The sequence below is a fragment of the Saimiri boliviensis genome, chromosome 11 (genome assembly GCF_048565385.1).
Source record: "Saimiri boliviensis isolate mSaiBol1 chromosome 11, mSaiBol1.pri, whole genome shotgun sequence".
In the NCBI taxonomy this organism is placed as follows: domain Eukaryota; kingdom Metazoa; phylum Chordata; class Mammalia; order Primates; family Cebidae; genus Saimiri; species Saimiri boliviensis.
The window spans coordinates 102,736,405-102,753,239 of record NC_133459.1 but is presented as its reverse complement, the minus strand read 5'-3'; the positions used below and the strand labels follow the sequence as shown (position 1 = coordinate 102,753,239).

The 16,835-nt window shown below is 42.8% G+C and overlaps 1 protein-coding gene across 1 annotated transcript in view; it reads right to left on the bottom strand.

Moving 5' to 3' along the window:
- Positions 1-16,596, bottom strand: part of AKNAD1 (AKNA domain containing 1) — a 38,007-nt gene extending 21,411 nt beyond the window's left edge. Inside the window, exons 1-6 of the mRNA XM_010343974.3 lie at positions 15,604-16,596; positions 13,886-13,925; positions 13,281-13,429; positions 13,118-13,180; positions 7,143-7,276; positions 712-868 (exon numbers count right to left, since the gene is read on the bottom strand). Coding sequence (XP_010342276.3) covers positions 712-868; positions 7,143-7,276; positions 13,118-13,180; positions 13,281-13,429; positions 13,886-13,925; positions 15,604-16,596 — 1,536 coding nt within the window. The remainder of the gene's footprint in view (positions 1-711; positions 869-7,142; positions 7,277-13,117; positions 13,181-13,280; positions 13,430-13,885; positions 13,926-15,603) is intronic.
- Positions 16,597-16,835: the final 239 nt, after the last annotated feature.

Sequence of the window (16,835 nt, the reverse complement as noted above, 5' to 3'; positions counted from 1 at the left end):
ATATTTAGATATCCAAAAGAATTTAACTTGAGAGAAGGAAAATGTGGAAGTGGATTCACGGGAAATAATTATTTCGCTGAGGGTGCTATTCTTTATTTAGAAGAGGGAGCACAAGCCGGGTACGGTGGCTCACGCCTGTAATCCCAACACTTCGGGAAGCTGAGGCAGGTGGATCACTTGAGGTCAGAAGTTCAAGACCAGCCTGGCTAACGTGGTGAAACCGCGTCTCTACCAAAAATATAAAAAATTAGCCAGGCAGTGGTAGCATGCACCTGTAATCGCAGCTACTCAGGAGGCTGAGACAGGAGAATCCCTTGAGCCCAGGAGGTGGAGATTTCAGTGAGCTGCAGTTGTGCCCCTGCACTCCAGCTTGGGTGAATACAAAACTATGAAGAAAAGGAATTATTTTTTCCAGGGATGATCCACAAAAACGTTCTTATTCATTTGGAAGAAATAGCTCTTTAGTAGTTTAATGGATTTAAACAGCATCGTTACATCCTAAACTATAAAGATGTTTTAAAAATTAACACTTGAAGTAGCTTCTAATCTTTAAAAGCTGGTTCCATTTAAAATAATATAATTCATGGGACTTTGGAAAGTTAAATTTTCGTAAGATATTAAAATGAAATTCAGTGAATCCATGAATTAGGAGTCTATACATGCATAAACATTTTTCCTGGCACAAAATTAGGCTGTACATTGCTATATTACCTCATTTGAGAGTGAAGAGGAGGTGGAGGCCAAGTTATCCAGGGTAAATGGAAAACTCACAGGAAGAGAAGGAGCTGAAGTATATTTGCTTTCATCCATTTTCTCTTTAACATCTTCAAGTAGCATCTCCAACTTGAAGATTTCACCTTCCATTTTTCTAAGTAAATGTAAACATACAGGCATCTTCTGGGCTATGTAGCTGATGTTCTGATTAATAACAACAGTTCTTGAATACAGAGTTGATTTATATTATTAGTGTGGCCTGTCTTCTGACACAAAGGATAATGGGCGCCCACGTGACTGTTCATAACTTCTCTGACAGCCTGGGCTGTGATCCTCGCCTGCTGTCCATTACCTGTGTGTCCTTGAGTAAATCACGTAGTATTTCTGAGCCTCCAATGTCTCACTTACAACCTTGGATAACAATACTGTACCTTGCTTATCCAGATTTGATGATTTTGAGATCCCTTACAAGGGATTCTAAGAACTGGGATTCTATGGAAATACTTGTTATGCTAATTTTAAAAGAGGAAGGATATAAGATAGCTGAATAATTAACAAGTTCTAATCTATATGAACATATGTGTATGTGTATATAAATACATATTTTACCCAACAAAGAGAATCCATTTTCTTTAAATCATTACATTTATAAAAATGTACCTTGTATCATTCCACAAAGAAAAATTTTAAGAAAATCCAAAATATTAAAAATTATATTACCTACATTCTCTTGTCACTAGAAATTAACAAGAAAAAGATAGCCCACCCAAAAAAGCCCTGTTTAATTAGAAATTTTACACCTAGCTTTGTACTAAGTAGGAAATAAAAATGAATATTAAGGATAACTTACAAGTCGATGGCAAATGAGTGAATAATGTATGAAAACCAATGTAATGCAGTTAAAGCAGTATGCTGAGGAAAACTTATAGTCTTAAAATGCATTATTGGGGGGAAAAATCAATAAACTAAGTATTCAAAATAAGAAGATAGAAAGGGGAGTATAAAATAAACCTCAGAAAAGAAAAGGATTCATAAAATTACTAGAAATAAATATGACTTATAAGAATTTGATTAGTAAGATAAAACGTGTTTTTTTCCAAAATATCTATAAAATGAGCCACTGGATGTCTGACTGAGAAATAAATAACATTAAGACTCAGAAAGGAAAAATTTTAAATCAAAAGGCATTGAAAACTTCATATCAACACCATTTAAAATATAGGTGAATTGGGCAAGTTTCTAGGAAAACATAAATTATTAAAATTCACTTTAAAAAGTAGAAAATATGAAAAGACTAATAACCAGAGAAAAATGGAAATTGTCAAAAATCTCCCCAAAAGACATGAAGAATGACATAATGGGTGAGTTCTACTAAGCCTTTAAAAAAATTTCTCAGTGTCCCTAATACATTAATTCTTATGTATTACGTAATTTAAAATGTAATTTATTGAAAGTATATATTTCAACATATATTTTTAAAGGAGAGATTTAAATCAAGTATATTCAGACCCCTGAAGCACTTGTATAGAAACTTAGAGTTCACTAAACATAATTCTACCAATATTTTTAAGTAATAGATACATCCTTTGTTATTAGACTCTTCCAGAAAAAATGAAAAGAAAAGGGAAGATTGCCCAATTCATTCTGTGGTTCAACATTAGGATATTTATTAATATATTCCACTACATGAATAGATTAAAGGAGAAAAACTAGATTTCTTTTTTCTTTTTCTTTTTTTTTTTATGATGGGGTTTCACCATGATGGCCAGGCTGGTTTTGAACTCCTGACCTCAGGTGATCCACCCACCTCGGCCTCCCAAAGTGCTAGGATTACAGGCTTGAGCCACCACGCCCAGCCTGAAAAACTACATTTCTAAATTCCATTTGATTAAACATTTTCTTAAATTAAATAACAACAAAAGCCCTAATTCTAGAGAGCTAGGAATAGAAGAAAACTCTCTTGATTGAAGCTTACTACTTGAATCATACTTGGGAGAATTCTCATTATTATTAGTAGCATGAGAAGAAAGCTGTCTTTCATGGCTCATGCCGGTAATACTAACACTTTGGGAGGCCAAGGCGTGGGAGGATCACTTGAGCCCAGGAGTTCGAGACTAGCCTGGACAACAGAAGGAGGCCTTGTCTCTACAAATTTTTTTTTTTTTTTTGAATTAGCTGGGCATGGTGGCGTGCACCTGTAGTCTCTGCTACTTAGAAGGCTGAGGTGGGAGGATCCCAGACTCCAGGAATTTGAGTTGCAGTGAGCTATGATTGTGCCACTGCATTCTAGCCTGGACAAGAGTGAGCCTTTGTCTGAAATTTTTTTTAAATGCTGTCTTTCGCCAATATTAATTATCCAATATTGTTCTGGAAAACAATGAACAATAGCAAATGAAATAAAGAAAAAGAAATGAGATACGTAAGAATTGGAGAGAAAAGAAATAAAGTACAATAAAAATGTTCTAGAGTAAGAAGCTTATTAATATTTTTAGATACTATGGATTGTCATACCTAAAAATGAAGACAATCAACTAAAAATCAACAAAACACTAAGGACAGAATTGCATAAGGTAGCCCAGTACAAGTTAAATATATAATATATAAATATTTTCTATAATATAAATTAGATAAAACATCTGTCAACAATACTCAGAAAAAAACACAAAATAGCTAGTAGTAAACTTAACAAAAATATGTGTAAAATCTGCATGAAGAAAACATTCTCCTAGATGGGAATACTCACTGCAAAGATTTCAGTTCTTCCCAATCTAACCTACAAATTCAATACGATCCTAAGCAAAATCCTCATGAAATTTTATTAAGAAACTTGGTGAGTTGATTGTAAAGTTTCTTAGTAAGATCAATGTGTAAGAATAGCTAAAAGAAAATTTTAAAAAGAAGAAACATTTCTAAATATACACTAACCTATAATAATTCTAAACTATGTGGATAATATAGAAATATAAACATAGATCAATGGATGGACTAGAAACAGTTCTATATACACATGGAGGTTTTGTATCTAATATAAAGGGCTTTTTCTTTCTTTTCTTTCTTTTTTTTTTTTTTTTTTGAGACGGAGTTTTGCTCTTGTTACCCAGGCTGGAGTGCAGTGGCGCGATCTCGGCTCACCGCAAACTCCGCCTCCTGGGTTCAGGCAATTCTCCTGCCTCAGCCTCCTGAGTAGCTGGGATTACAGGCACACGCCACCATGCCCAGCTAATTTTTGTATTTTTAGTAGAGACGGGGTTTCACCATGTTGACCAGGATGGTCTCGATCTCTTGACCTCGTGATCCACCCGCCTCGGCCTCCCAAAGTGCTGGGATTACAGGCTTGAGCCACCGCGCCCGGCTATAAAGGGCTTTTTCAATCGGTGGGGAAAGGCTGCCCTATTCAATAAGTGGTGGGACAAAGATCTAAGCATGAAAAAAACAAAGTGATAATTGAATAAAACATAGAAAAATATATTGTAATCTTACTGGCAGAAGAGAATAAGCAGGGGACAAGGAGAGACTGAAAGTTTAAAAGTGGGTGGGAGCGGTGGCTCACATCTGTAACCCCAGCACTTTGGGAAGCCAAAGCGGGCAGTTCACAAGGTCAGGAGTTCGAGACCAGCATGGCCAATATGGTGAAACCCTGTCTCCACTAAAAATAGGAAAAATAAATAAGTAAATAAAAAGCCAGGCATGGTGGTGCATGCACCTGTAGTCCCAGCTACTTGGGAGGCTGAGGCAGGAGGATCACTTGAACCCAGGAGGTGGAGGTTGCAGTGAGCCAAGATCGTGCCACTGCACTCCAGCTTGGGTAACAGAGTGAGACTCTGTCTCAAAAACAGAAAGAAAGAAAGTTTAAAAGAAATAAGGCTGGGGGAAGCGGCTCATACCTGTAATCCCAGGACTTTGGAAGGCCAACATGGGCGGATTACTTGGGGTCAGGAGTTGAAGACCAGCCTGGCCAACCTGGTGAAACCCTGTTTCTACTAAAAATACAAAAAAATTAGTCAGGCATGGTGGCACATGCCTTTAACCCCAGCTACTCTGGAGATTGAGGCAGGAGCATCACTTGAACTCAGGAGGTGGAGGTTGTAGTGAGCCGAGATTGTGCCACTGCACTCCAGCCTGGGCAACGGAGCAAGACCCCGTCTCAAATAATAATAATAATATACAGCGAGTTGGTGCTGACCAAGAAAAAAATAGAAATAATCATAATAAAATAAATGAAATGATGGAGCAAGGCCTCAAGGTAGTAGAAAGAGATGGGTTCAAGGACCACGGTTAGAGAGATTGGAGAGCAAATTAAGGAAGGGAGAGGAGGTGACAACATGGGGATTTGGAGATGGAGGAGACATTTTTGAGGAGTTGTGATCTTTTCTATAAAGCAGAAGATAAGATTTTATGCTGAAACTCTCAAGAAGTGGTTGATGAAGGTAGAACCCCATTTCTTGAATTCTTGGCTTCTGCTGTTACTTTGTGAAAGAATCAAGTTACTATTGGACTACATTCTGATAAGCAAGATGCATGAAATCCAAGCAAATCTTTTTGCGTGTTACCTTGTAAAGGTAATACTGAGAAGGCTTTGATAAGAGCACAGCAGGTGATGTAAACAAGGGACTAGTCAATGAATTCTTGCCCCTCAAGAACGCCTTCTGCATTAGCCTTTGGACTCAACACTCAGAAGGTTCTCACCATATCAAGAACCCAAGGACTGTATGGGATTCTGTTCCTTGTCACATTATGCCCATTTGAGAACAAGTGAACCACTCTGGAGCTGATCAGTCTTTGCCTGACCCAAGGTGGCTTTAGCTGAGATTTGGGGAAGGCTGGGTCCCTCCCTCGCCCCTATGTTGAAAGCTTCTCCCGTATATGGAATGTAATTGCAGTTGAAGCTCTTTTTATTTATGCTTGCGCCAGGCACCTTGTGGTTATAACTAGGATATAAATAAGACGTTGAATAACTTTGGTCTTAATGTGCTCAGAAGCCTGTCTTTAAAACGACTGCCCAAACAGGACATTTCTTGGAAAATAAATACCCTTACTCTATTGATTTTAAATAGTGGAAGTATGTGGAGTTCTTTCTACACCTAGCCCCCAAGAAAAGCCTTTAGGAAAAATCAATACTAAAACCCCATGCTTGCTGTCTAATTACTCAGTATTGACATAAGGGTAGACAGACATTTCATTCATTTGGAAAAAGTAAAACCATACCTTGGGGGAAAAATACCACAGAATGCTAGGACAGAAATGTAAACCATTAAAAATTTTGGCAACAGCAATTCCATATTAAAATGCTATGAATAGAAAGGGCTGGACTTACAAATATTAAGCCTACTAAATAGTCTATTTTACTTTATACCAGGAAATTATAGGGAAAGAATCCTCTCCTTGAGTCCTGGAATACAGCTTACAATTATTTGGAACGAAGAGAGGAGAATATACGGTGCCCTAAAAACTACCAGTTAGAAACTTCAGTTTGGAGTGAGTGTCCAAGATTCTAAAGAGAATTAACTCAGAAATCATTTAACTTTAAGCTTTAACACTTTTCCTTTATCAGGATTTGTAGGTCCCTCACCCCAACGCCAATCAACCTTACAGTGACCCCCTCCTGCCCAGTGCCTCTTGGAATGATCAGTGAATGGAAAAGAAATGGGGGAAGAGGCCAAGTGCAGCGGCTCACACCTGTAATCCCAGCACTTTGGGAGGCCAGGGCAGGTGGATCGATCACAAGGTCAGGAGTTCAAGACAGTGAAACCCTATCTCTACTAAAAAAAAAAAAAAAATACAAAAATTAGCCGGGCATGGTGGCGCACACCTCTGGTCCCAGCTACTTAGGAGGTTGAGGCAGGAGAATCGCTTGAACCTGGGAGGCCGAGGTTGTGGTGAGCCAAGATAGTGCCACTGCACTCCAGCCTGGGCAACAGAGCGAGACTCTGTCTTAAAAAAAAAAAAAGAAAGAAAGAAAAGGGGAAAGAGAGGGACAGAAGAGAGAACCAGGCAAAGACAATGAAGGCAGTGTGAGGAGAGATAAGAGAGGCAAAAGCTGAGAGGGAGGGGAGAGGAGAACTCGAGAAGAGGGTCCTCTGTAGTTATCATGTGAGCCTTTCCAGGGTTTTCTTACACTCCTCTGGGTCTCCAAACCAATTATAATGGCATCCAACAAATTGCAAAATCTTGGCACAATGCCTTTGTCCCAGGAGGCAATTGTTCGTTCTGGGTGCTCCATCTGATCAGTGCCCAGCACAGTACCTTACACTCAGCAGGTCCTCCATGCTGTCTGTGGCATGAGGTGACACTTTGTTCATTGGCGACACAGTTTTTGCTGACCCTAAACGGGTGGCTCTCCAAGCACTAAGCCAGCAGCCACACCAGAATCCCACCTGAAGGGGGTCACCTTTGACCCCTCCACCTTACACAATTGATTTAAACCTGACCTTTCCGGGTCAAAGTCACCAACAATTGTTGACTCGTGCTCGTGGACTTGCTGCTGCAAAGTCAGATGCTTGTCCTTGGTGGCCAGAAAGTTCTGCTCCAGCAGTTCAAGCCGTCCCTGCAGTTTCTCCAGGACCTGCAGCAGTGAAGTCACTGGAATCATTCACACGCAAGCCTGTGTGTGTGATCGTTTTCCCAAAAATGCGACGCAGGCGTACTCTACAGTCATGTCAACATGGAGCTCCCAGCAGTATTAGCTGCTTTGTCTCAGAGTCTGACATCTAAACTACAGCCAACCCAAGGATCATGTCAACATTCACAAGCCCCCACAGCACAAAGCTCAAAAGTATAGTTACTTCTGATTTCTCTCTCAGAACCCACCCAGAGGCCTCTGGCCTTCCTTAGCGGGACATTCATAATCCTATATATTTGCAGAATGGTTTTTAGCTCACAAAGCATTTTCCCATTCCTCATCTTACTTAATCCTCACATCGATGTTAATGCGGTAAAGTATATATTATTATCCCAGCTTTACAAAGGAGGAAATTGGAGCTCTAGCGATATGTCTGAAGCCACACAGATCTTAAAAACGAACTGTAGTTACAGGGCCTGGGTTTCAATCTGCGGGGAATTGGAGGATGAGATGGGGAAGGAACAGCAGGAAGATTTAGCCGAAGCTGTGAATGAGTCTTCCAGACGTCACTACATGCAGCCTTGGGCAGATACATGTTTAAACTGTGCAGGATAGGGGCATGTTGAAGACGTGTGGAGGCTTCAGTCTCACATCCCCCGTCACTGAACGTTCCCTGAGCACTGCCTGGGTCTGCCCCTGGACCAGAAGTGTGAGATTAAAAAATTATATTAGGCACAGTCACTGGTCTTAGAGATGTTACTCCATTGAGATAAGAGACTGTGGCTTAGAGTACTTTGCCAAAGGCTAGAAATGGTGGCTCATGCCTGTAATCCTAGAACTTTGAAAGGCTGAGGCGGGCAGATCACTTGAGGTCAGTAGTTCAAGACTGGCCTGGCCAAAATGGTGAAACCTGAAAACCCCATCTCTATTAAAAATACAAAAATTATCTGGACATGGTGGTGTATGCCTGTAATCCCAGCTACCCAGGAGGTTAAGGCAGCAGAATCACTTGAGCCCGGGGGGCAGAGGTTGCAGTGAGCCGAGATCATGCCATTGCACTCCAACCTGGGCGACAGAGCGAGACTCCATCTCTCTTTCTATCTATCTATATCTATAGATGTAGATACGAGCTCAAGAGCTCTGGCTTGGGGATAGATAGATAGATAGATAGATAGATAGATAGATAGATGATAGATACCTTTGCCAAGGCCCAGTGGATGGAGTGCAAATTAATTCAGGTTTAAAGGATGCTCTGGAGGGCCTGGACCAGGAGAGAAAGTGCTCAGGGCAGAAACATACCTCGGTGAGCTTATGGGATCAGGCACAACTGGGTTCAAGTTCAAACTGTCACTCACTGCATGATTTTAGCAAACTTGAACTCTCTAAGCTTCGGTTTCTACATCTGTAAAATTAAGATAATACTCCTTGCCTCATATTTAAAAAGCTAAATGAGATAATGCATTGTGCCAGGAGTATAGTGCATACTCAACAGATTAGTAATTCTTTTTAATTTTTTTTATTTAAGATGAAGTCTCTTGCTCTGCCACCCAAGCTGGAGTGCAGTGGCGCGATCTCGGCTCACTGTAACATCCGCCTCCCAAGTTCAAGCAATTCTCCTGCCTCAGTCACCCAAGTAGCTGGGATTACAGGTGTGCACCACCACTCCAGGCTAATTTTTGTATTTTTAGTAGAGACAGGGTTTCACCATGTTGGCAAGGCTGTTCTCAAACTCCTGACCTCAGGTAATCCACCCGCCTTGGATCACTCATCCTCCGTCTTTCTCTGTGCTGACTTTTAATGGACTGCACAGGTTCCCCTGTGCCCTGGCTTTGGTTGTTTTTTAGTCAATGGAAGGCAACAGCAGAAGAGAGGTGTTGGAGGATGAGATGGGAGTCTTTTTTTTCCTCCCTGTGCCATCATGGAGTTGATTCCATGTCTCCATCAAAAGCCGCAGGGCTTGTCAGCTACTCCCACAGTGACAGCTCTCTAGGCTCCAGGACCTGCTTTTCCTCTGTTCCTTCAGGACAAAGGGGAGCTCCCCAGGGTCCTTCCTGGAGATGCTTTTCCATCCCTCATTGGTTTCCCTTAGCCTTGCCCACACTGTTGTAAAACAATGCCTTTGTTCGGGTCTCCTCAGGCGCCCTATTTGAGTAACCATCTGGTCCCTGCCAGAACTCTGAATGACACTGTAAATCTCACAGAGAACGCTTGAGTGTCTGAGCTTGGGAAGTGAGAAGAATGTGGTAGACCTGACTAAACTGGGGAATTTGGAAAGGCTTACAGGCCCAAAGATGTCAATGTTGGATAAGGCAGAGTTTGCAGTGGGGGTGGGATGCCCAAAGTGAAGATAGACACAAACATCTGTGCTATAGATGAGAAGTCAGGCCAAGAAATTAAGGAACTGGAAGCCTGAAAATGGCAGGTGAAGCCATGAGGGGGAATTAGGCGTTCAAGGGAGAAAAGAAAAAAAAGTGGCCAGGCACAGTGGCTCACGCCTGTAATCCTAGCTGTTGAGGAGGCCGAGGCGGGTGGATCACAAGGTCAAGAGATCGAGACCATCCTGGCCAACATGATGAAACCCTGTCTCTACTGAAAAATACAAAAATTAGCTGGGCGTGGTGGTGCGTGCCTGTAATCTCAGCTACTCAGGAGGCTGAGGCAGGAGAATTGCCTGAACCCAGGAGGAGGAGGTTGCAGTGAGCTGAGATCGCGCCATTGCACTCCAGCCTGGCGCCTGGCGACAGAGCGAGACTCTGTCTCAAAAAAGGAAAGAAAAGAGAAAAAAACTCATTATGAATTATAATTCAGGATCTTGGAATTTAAATTGTGTTATGCTGCAGAAGATAGGGCACAGTTTTCCAGGCAGAAATGTGCATCACTGAATTCTCTTAACAACTCTGAGAGGGAAGACGCGCTGCAACACGTCTACAGCTGTGTAACCAGTAAGTGGAAGTGGGACATCTGCTCCAAAATCCAAATGCTTTCTGCTGTGTGGTGCTGCTCGGGCTGAGGCAGTTGCTTGTAGCCCTGTCTGGCTTCTTTCAGTTCTGAACCACCTGGGCCCAGATGTCCCAGACCACTGGCTAATACTGTCAGGAGCCACCTTTACTCTCCTCTGAGTCAGCAGGGATCCCCACATACCTGATAACATCAGGAAGCAACTTCCCACATCAAGGCTTCTGAAGGCTCATGCCTGAACCAGTTTTCTCTGTTTTGCTTGGCCCTTTAAAATTCTGTGTTCCGGCCGGGCGTGGTGGCTCAAGCCTGTAATCCCAGCACTTTGGGAGGCCGAGGCGGGTGGATCACGAGGTCAAGAGATAGAGATCATCCTGGTCAACATGGTGAAACCTCGTCTCTACTAAAAATCCAAAAAATGAGCTGGGCGTGGTGGCACATGCCTGTAATCCCAGCTACTCAGGAGGCTGAGGCAGGAGAATTGCCTGAACCTGGGAGGTGGAGGTTGCAGTGAGCCGAGATCGCGCCATTGCACTCCAGCCTGGGTAACAAGAGTGAAACTCCGCCTCACAAAATTAAAAAAAAAATTCTGTGTTCTTCCAATTTCTGAAATCCTAGCTATCTAGAGATCTTGTTTATCTATCGTTTACTCCACAATCCCTGCAATCTGGCTTCCAGGTTTACCACTTCATTCAAAAGCAGGCTTGCCAAGGACCCTTATAACCTTTTGATTGCCAAATCTAATGCACTTCTTGTTTGGGTCCACTCCCCTCTCCTTCAGATCTCTTTTTCCTTGGCTTCTCCACCTCTGCTCCTCCCCACCTCTTGAGCCTCTCCTGGACCCTCTTCGCTTCTTACTCCGCATATTTTGCCTGGTCCGTCTCATCCACTCCAGAGCATCAACCCATAACTATGCCCAAATCTACATTTCTCACCCAAACAGCTCTGTAGGCCAGATCCACTGGTCTAAGTGCCGACTGGACCTCTCCACTTAGATGTCTCAAAGGTAGCTCAAACTCAAAATGCTCCAAACTGAACTTGACATCTTGCCTCCTGCCTGACTTCTCTACTAAAAATCCAAAAAATGAGCTGGGCGTGGTGGCACATGCCTGTAATCCCAGCTACTCCAGAGGCTGAGGCAGGAGAATCGCTTGAACCCAGGGAGCAGAGGTTGCAGTGAGCTGAGATCATGCCACTGCACTCCAGCCTGAGTGACAGATTGAGACCCTGTCTTGGAAAAAATAAAAATAAAACAGACCCTTCAATGCTGCCCAACTTGTCAGCCTCAGGATGAAATCTAAGCTCCTTGGCATGGCTTAAGGGCCTTCATTATGTACCCCTGTCCACCTCTCCCATCTCCCTGACCGCCATCACTGCATGCTCCCAAGCACAGTATTAGAAATCGCAGTGCCCACAGCCCCTCACGCTGGCAGCACTTCCTCACCCCTGTGCCATTGCACCTGCCGTGTCCTTTTTCTAGAATATCCCTTGGTCCCCTTCCGCCAAGCTCATTCCTGTTTCTCCTGCAACACCTAGCTCAGAAGTGACTTCCAGGAAGCCTTTGACATGTCCCCTCACTGGCAAGGGTGAGCTGCTTCTAGGCTGCCATTAGCATTCTCTGCAACATTTCTCCCCCTGCATTTTAGTTACCTGTTTACCAGTCCATTGTAAGAGCCTACAAGCCTCTTGAAAAAGGACTGTTGCTTCATCTTCAATCCCTAGTGCCTGGTACGGGGTCCAGGACATAGAAAATGCCTGATAAAGTTTGTTGAATGAATGATTTAATCAATATGATGAATGAGTGAATAATCAACTGTGTCTTTTAGCATGTGGGTCCCCAGTTTTTGTCCATGCTGCTGGGTTTCTGAAGCACAGCCTGCCCTAAACCTTGCTTGTTTCTGTGTCAGAACTTTTGACCTCCTGCCTTGTTGATGAGCCAACAGCCTCAAGTACATCTTCGACGTCAGCATATTTCTGGTTCTCCGAGCCTCAGTCTTTTTTTTTCTTTTCTTTTCTTTTTTTTTTTTTTTTTTTTTTGAGATGGAGTTTCGCTCTTGTTACCCAGGCTGGAGTGCAATGGCGCGATCTCGGCTCACCGCAACCTCTGCCTCCTGGGTTCAGGCAATTCTCCTGCCTCAGCTTCCTGAGTAGCTGGGATTACAGGCACGTGCCACCATGCCCAGCTAATGTTTTGTATTTTTAGTAGAGACGGGGTTTCACCATGTTGACCAGGATGGTCTCAATCTCTCGACCTGGTGATCCACCCGCCTCGGCCTCCCAAAGTGCTGGGATTACAGGCTTGAGCCACCGCGCCTGGCCAAGCCTCAGTCTTTATCCCATTGCTCCACCCCGCTTCCCATGACCCTGGCACTGACAGCAAGGCTGCTGTGGCTATGACATAAATTAATGGTTTTATTAAATGCAGCAACTCGCAAGGATGTAAAAGTAAAATAATTTGACCTGAAAAACATTGCTTTGAGGTTGATTTTATGAGTGTTCAAAATCATATTTAATTTCCAGATAATGGAGATTTTTTTATAACCTCAATCCACCAGAACCCATCAACCATGACAGGCCCACCCTTTATAACTGATTATGGGTTCTTCTCTTGAACCTACCGTGGTGTTAGATTAATTATGAGTAACTGGCAGGGAGTAATAGATAGTAATAGCCATGAGTAATAGATTCCCTGAGAAGGAAAGAGGGCTAAATAGATACAAAAACAGAATTCTATGCTCTTTTAGCCCCCATAAACAAAGATGGTTTAATCTTCAGCAAAACATTTCCATTCCCACCACTGTCGAGAAAACATGGCACTGTAAAGTCGTTTGTCTTTTATCCAAGCCAAATTCTCTAATCAAGATTTTTAAACAGGATAAAATGTATTACCAGCTTCTTGTCTTGCAAATGATAAGGAGAATCCTGTTTTATTCTTCTGGAAAATTCTTGTACCTGCAGTGAAAAAAATTCCAGTCTCTCATTAGTATAGCATGGTGTCTCATGTATGAATTTGGTTACTTATATTGTTAATAACAAGCTTTAAAAGTATTACTTTAGTCTTCAGTTGATCCGTCTGTTCTTTTAACTTCTGACACATCTGTTTCCCTTGGGATAACGTTTGAAATATGTAAGAAGAACTTGAGGAAGTGCCTTTCTGAGAGGTTGGTGACAACTTTGGGAGACTTGCCTCAGATTCTATTCCTATACAAGAAGGAACACATTTGGGCTACCATTCATCTCAACTTATCACAGTTTTACTAAGTACCGAAAACAGAAAGCTGTTGCAGTCACCACCACTTGCTATGCTTTAGAAGAAATATTGTTTTCAAAATATATAGCTAGGCCAGGCACAGTGGCTCACACCTGTAATCCCAGCACTTTGGGAGGCCAAGGCAGGTGGTTCTTGAAGCCAGGAGTTCAAGACCAGCCTCAACAACAATGTGAGACCCCACTTCTACAAAAAAAAAAAAAAATTATCTAGGTGTGGTGGCATGCATCTGTAATCCCAACTACTTGGGAGGATGAGGTAGGAGGATCACTTGAGCCCAGGAGATCGAGGCTACTGTGAGCTGAGATCGTGCCACTGCACTTTAGCCTGGGCGACAGAGTGAGACCCTGTCTCAAAAAGACAAAAGCAAAACATTAAAATATTAGTACCTTTGAGAAGTTCTTGGTGGATTTGTACTGTAGGTTCCATCTGCACAATTAAAGGGTAAGAAAACATTACTGTTGATATTGATCAATGACAACACTATTCAGAACGAGTCAGCATGTCTGGTCATCATAGACGCAGCCAGTGTTGTAGGCAAGAGCCAGGGCCATGATGCCAAGGCTGAGTTCCACTCTGACACTTACTTGCTGGGTGACCCAAGCAATTGCCTCATCCACTTATAAGCCTCCAATTCCTTGGCAGGAAAATGGGAATAGCAAGTGAACCTACCTCAGGGAGTTACTATGAGCATCTCAACTATACAATGGATATAAAACTTGCCGGGTCCAAGTCTCCAATCTGAATTGACAGGACTAGAAAAAAATCAGATACCTGACCTCAAACCCCCATACCAGAGGAAGATGAGCCAGATATCCACCTGCTCCTGCTAACCACGGGCATTGAGAACAGGACACAGTGAGAATGTTCTCCTGCAACCAAGACAAGGAACCCCAACAGCTCCCAATACCACGGGGGTGTAGGTTTCTCTCAGACTTAGAGAGCATCCCCGTCACGGCCAGGTGGGCTATTGGCTCACATTTGGATGTAGGGGGTTTTGCTCAAACTCCCCAGAGCATTCAGTTGAAAGAGAGGGAAGCTAAGGAATGAGAATCTAAATGGAAATTTTAAGAAAGAAAAGAGAAAAATGACTTCCAAGGGTAGGTTACAGAAAAGAAGAGAGAGAGAATAGAAATGGAGGCAGGCAGTGTGGTTCAGTCCAGAATGCCTTCATACAAGGCTCAAAAGAAAGACCATGCAGTCTAGGCAAAGTGTCAACTAACTAAAATGTTTATTCTGATTATTCATATGGATTTACGTCACTATTGGGCCTCAATAATCCATGAGGTCCTGAGCCTCAGCACGTTGGAAGTTGGTAGGGGGGTGTGAGAAGACAGGGTAAGGGAAAGGAGGAAATAGCATAAATTAACCATTAACGAAGTTTTATAACCAAATGGTTACCAAGATAACAAGCTTGAAATCCATTATTAAAGATCTTAATTCCATTCAACTTAGCATTAATAACTAAGGGCAAAATGTACATAAAACACAGGGCTAGGCCTCTGGAGGAAGTTAGCAAATGGAAAGGCGAAGATACGGTTGCTGCCCTCCAGAGCCTGAGAATCTAGTGGAGGAAGAAGATGCCTCTGTCCTTATGATCCGAAGCAGGTGAAGTACACACACTGATGAAAGGACTAAACAGACAAGTGTGGGAAAACTCGTGACTTGGGAGACCCGAAAAGTTACATGGCCCAAGGGGGAATTGAAAGGAGGCCATGAAAACGAGCAGGTCTTGTGGTAAGTTAAGATGGGATTGTCATGCAAGGCAGGAACTCAGAGAGCTCAGGGCCTGAGAAGAGGTTCGGGGCCAACCAGGGAACTGGGGATAACTCCTGAGGAAAGGCAGCTAAGTTTAAGTGAGGAGAGCCAAATTCCAGCTTGCGGAATATGGATTTTATTCTCTTACATGTTTTTGTCAGCATAGCCCATGATGCTTCTCATGAGGACATCGAGAGTCTGAGTGGCCATGTCACTCAGCCAGGGTGACCCAGAGTGCTGAATGAAACCTTGGAACTAGAACCAAGCTCTATTCACGCTCCAAAACCCACACTGAAAGAGATGGGCAGGGGTCCCAATTCGTGTATTTACAGGAGACCGTTTCCTTTACCTGGATTTGTTGCGAAGGTTCAGTGATTTCCCTTGTCTGCTCTTGATGGCGTTTTTCAGCATAGGGCGACTCACGTGTGGTTTCTAAAATATCTTGCACAAGAGCAGGTTTATCTCCCAACTTGGAAGAAAAGCTGGCTTGCGTAGCTATTGCAAGTGGTTTATCAACTATTTCATTTTTAGGAATTTTCACTTTGGGAGCAATCTTAGAGAAATCAGGAAGCTGGTAATGAACTGGACCCTGGCCATATTTGAACCTATTGCCCAAACTTGCTCTTTCAGTCTGCTGTTTCTGGGGAGCCTGCCCTTGACAACTGTTTTGTTTATCACCTGGACCCTTGATTTTAGGTAAAACATTTCCATTTTCTTGATGGCTGCTATCTCCAGCAGCCACTGGCTCATCTAATTCAGAGGTATTTTCTTCTGTCGTGGTGGGAAAACTGGGTTTATCACTGTTTTCACCATTCCTTTGGGGGCTGAGTTGGTCAGTGAGTTCTGGGGTTTGTTCTTTTGGCCAAGAATTCTTAATATAACATGAAATCCTCTTTTTAATAATAGCCTCCTCTTCAAAACTGTCAGCATTTGAGATCTCTGGGAGGGTTTCACAATCAATGCCTTGACCTCTTAAGAACGGCTCTTTGGAAAGATGATGGAGTAAAATATCTGAAACGCTTGACTTTGAGGCATCTCCTTCCTTAGCTGGAGTATGAGGAGTTGCAGAGTATTGTTTCTCTTCCTCACTTTTTTCATTGGCAGCATTTTCAGCCATTTTGCCCAGGGGCATGGTCATAGCTGGATTTCCACAAGTCTCATTATGCATAGCCTTCTCTTGAGGGTCATCTGCTACGAAAATAATTTGATTTGAAACTTCAAGAGCATCCTTTTTTGCGGTAAAATTGTAACCCTTGCATATCTTCATCTGGGAGCGGTCCCTGTCATAAGGCAAATCCTCCTGCTTATACGTTGTGCCTTGTGAAAAATCGGCCTCGTCCATGTGGGTGCAGCCCGCTCTCTCTCGTCCTCTGCCACCTGAGCTGGCCGCTGTCAATTTTCACAGTAGCTCCGGTTCTCACTGACCATCTTCACTGTGTGCTGTTCGGTGTGAAATGAGGAGAGCCTCATTGTTAAAAATATTGGAATAATGTATACAACTGCCAGAACAAAGGGGATGTTTTTTAATTGAAAAAATTCAGTTACAAACAGGAAAGCAGAAAGCTCAGCCACGAGCTGACC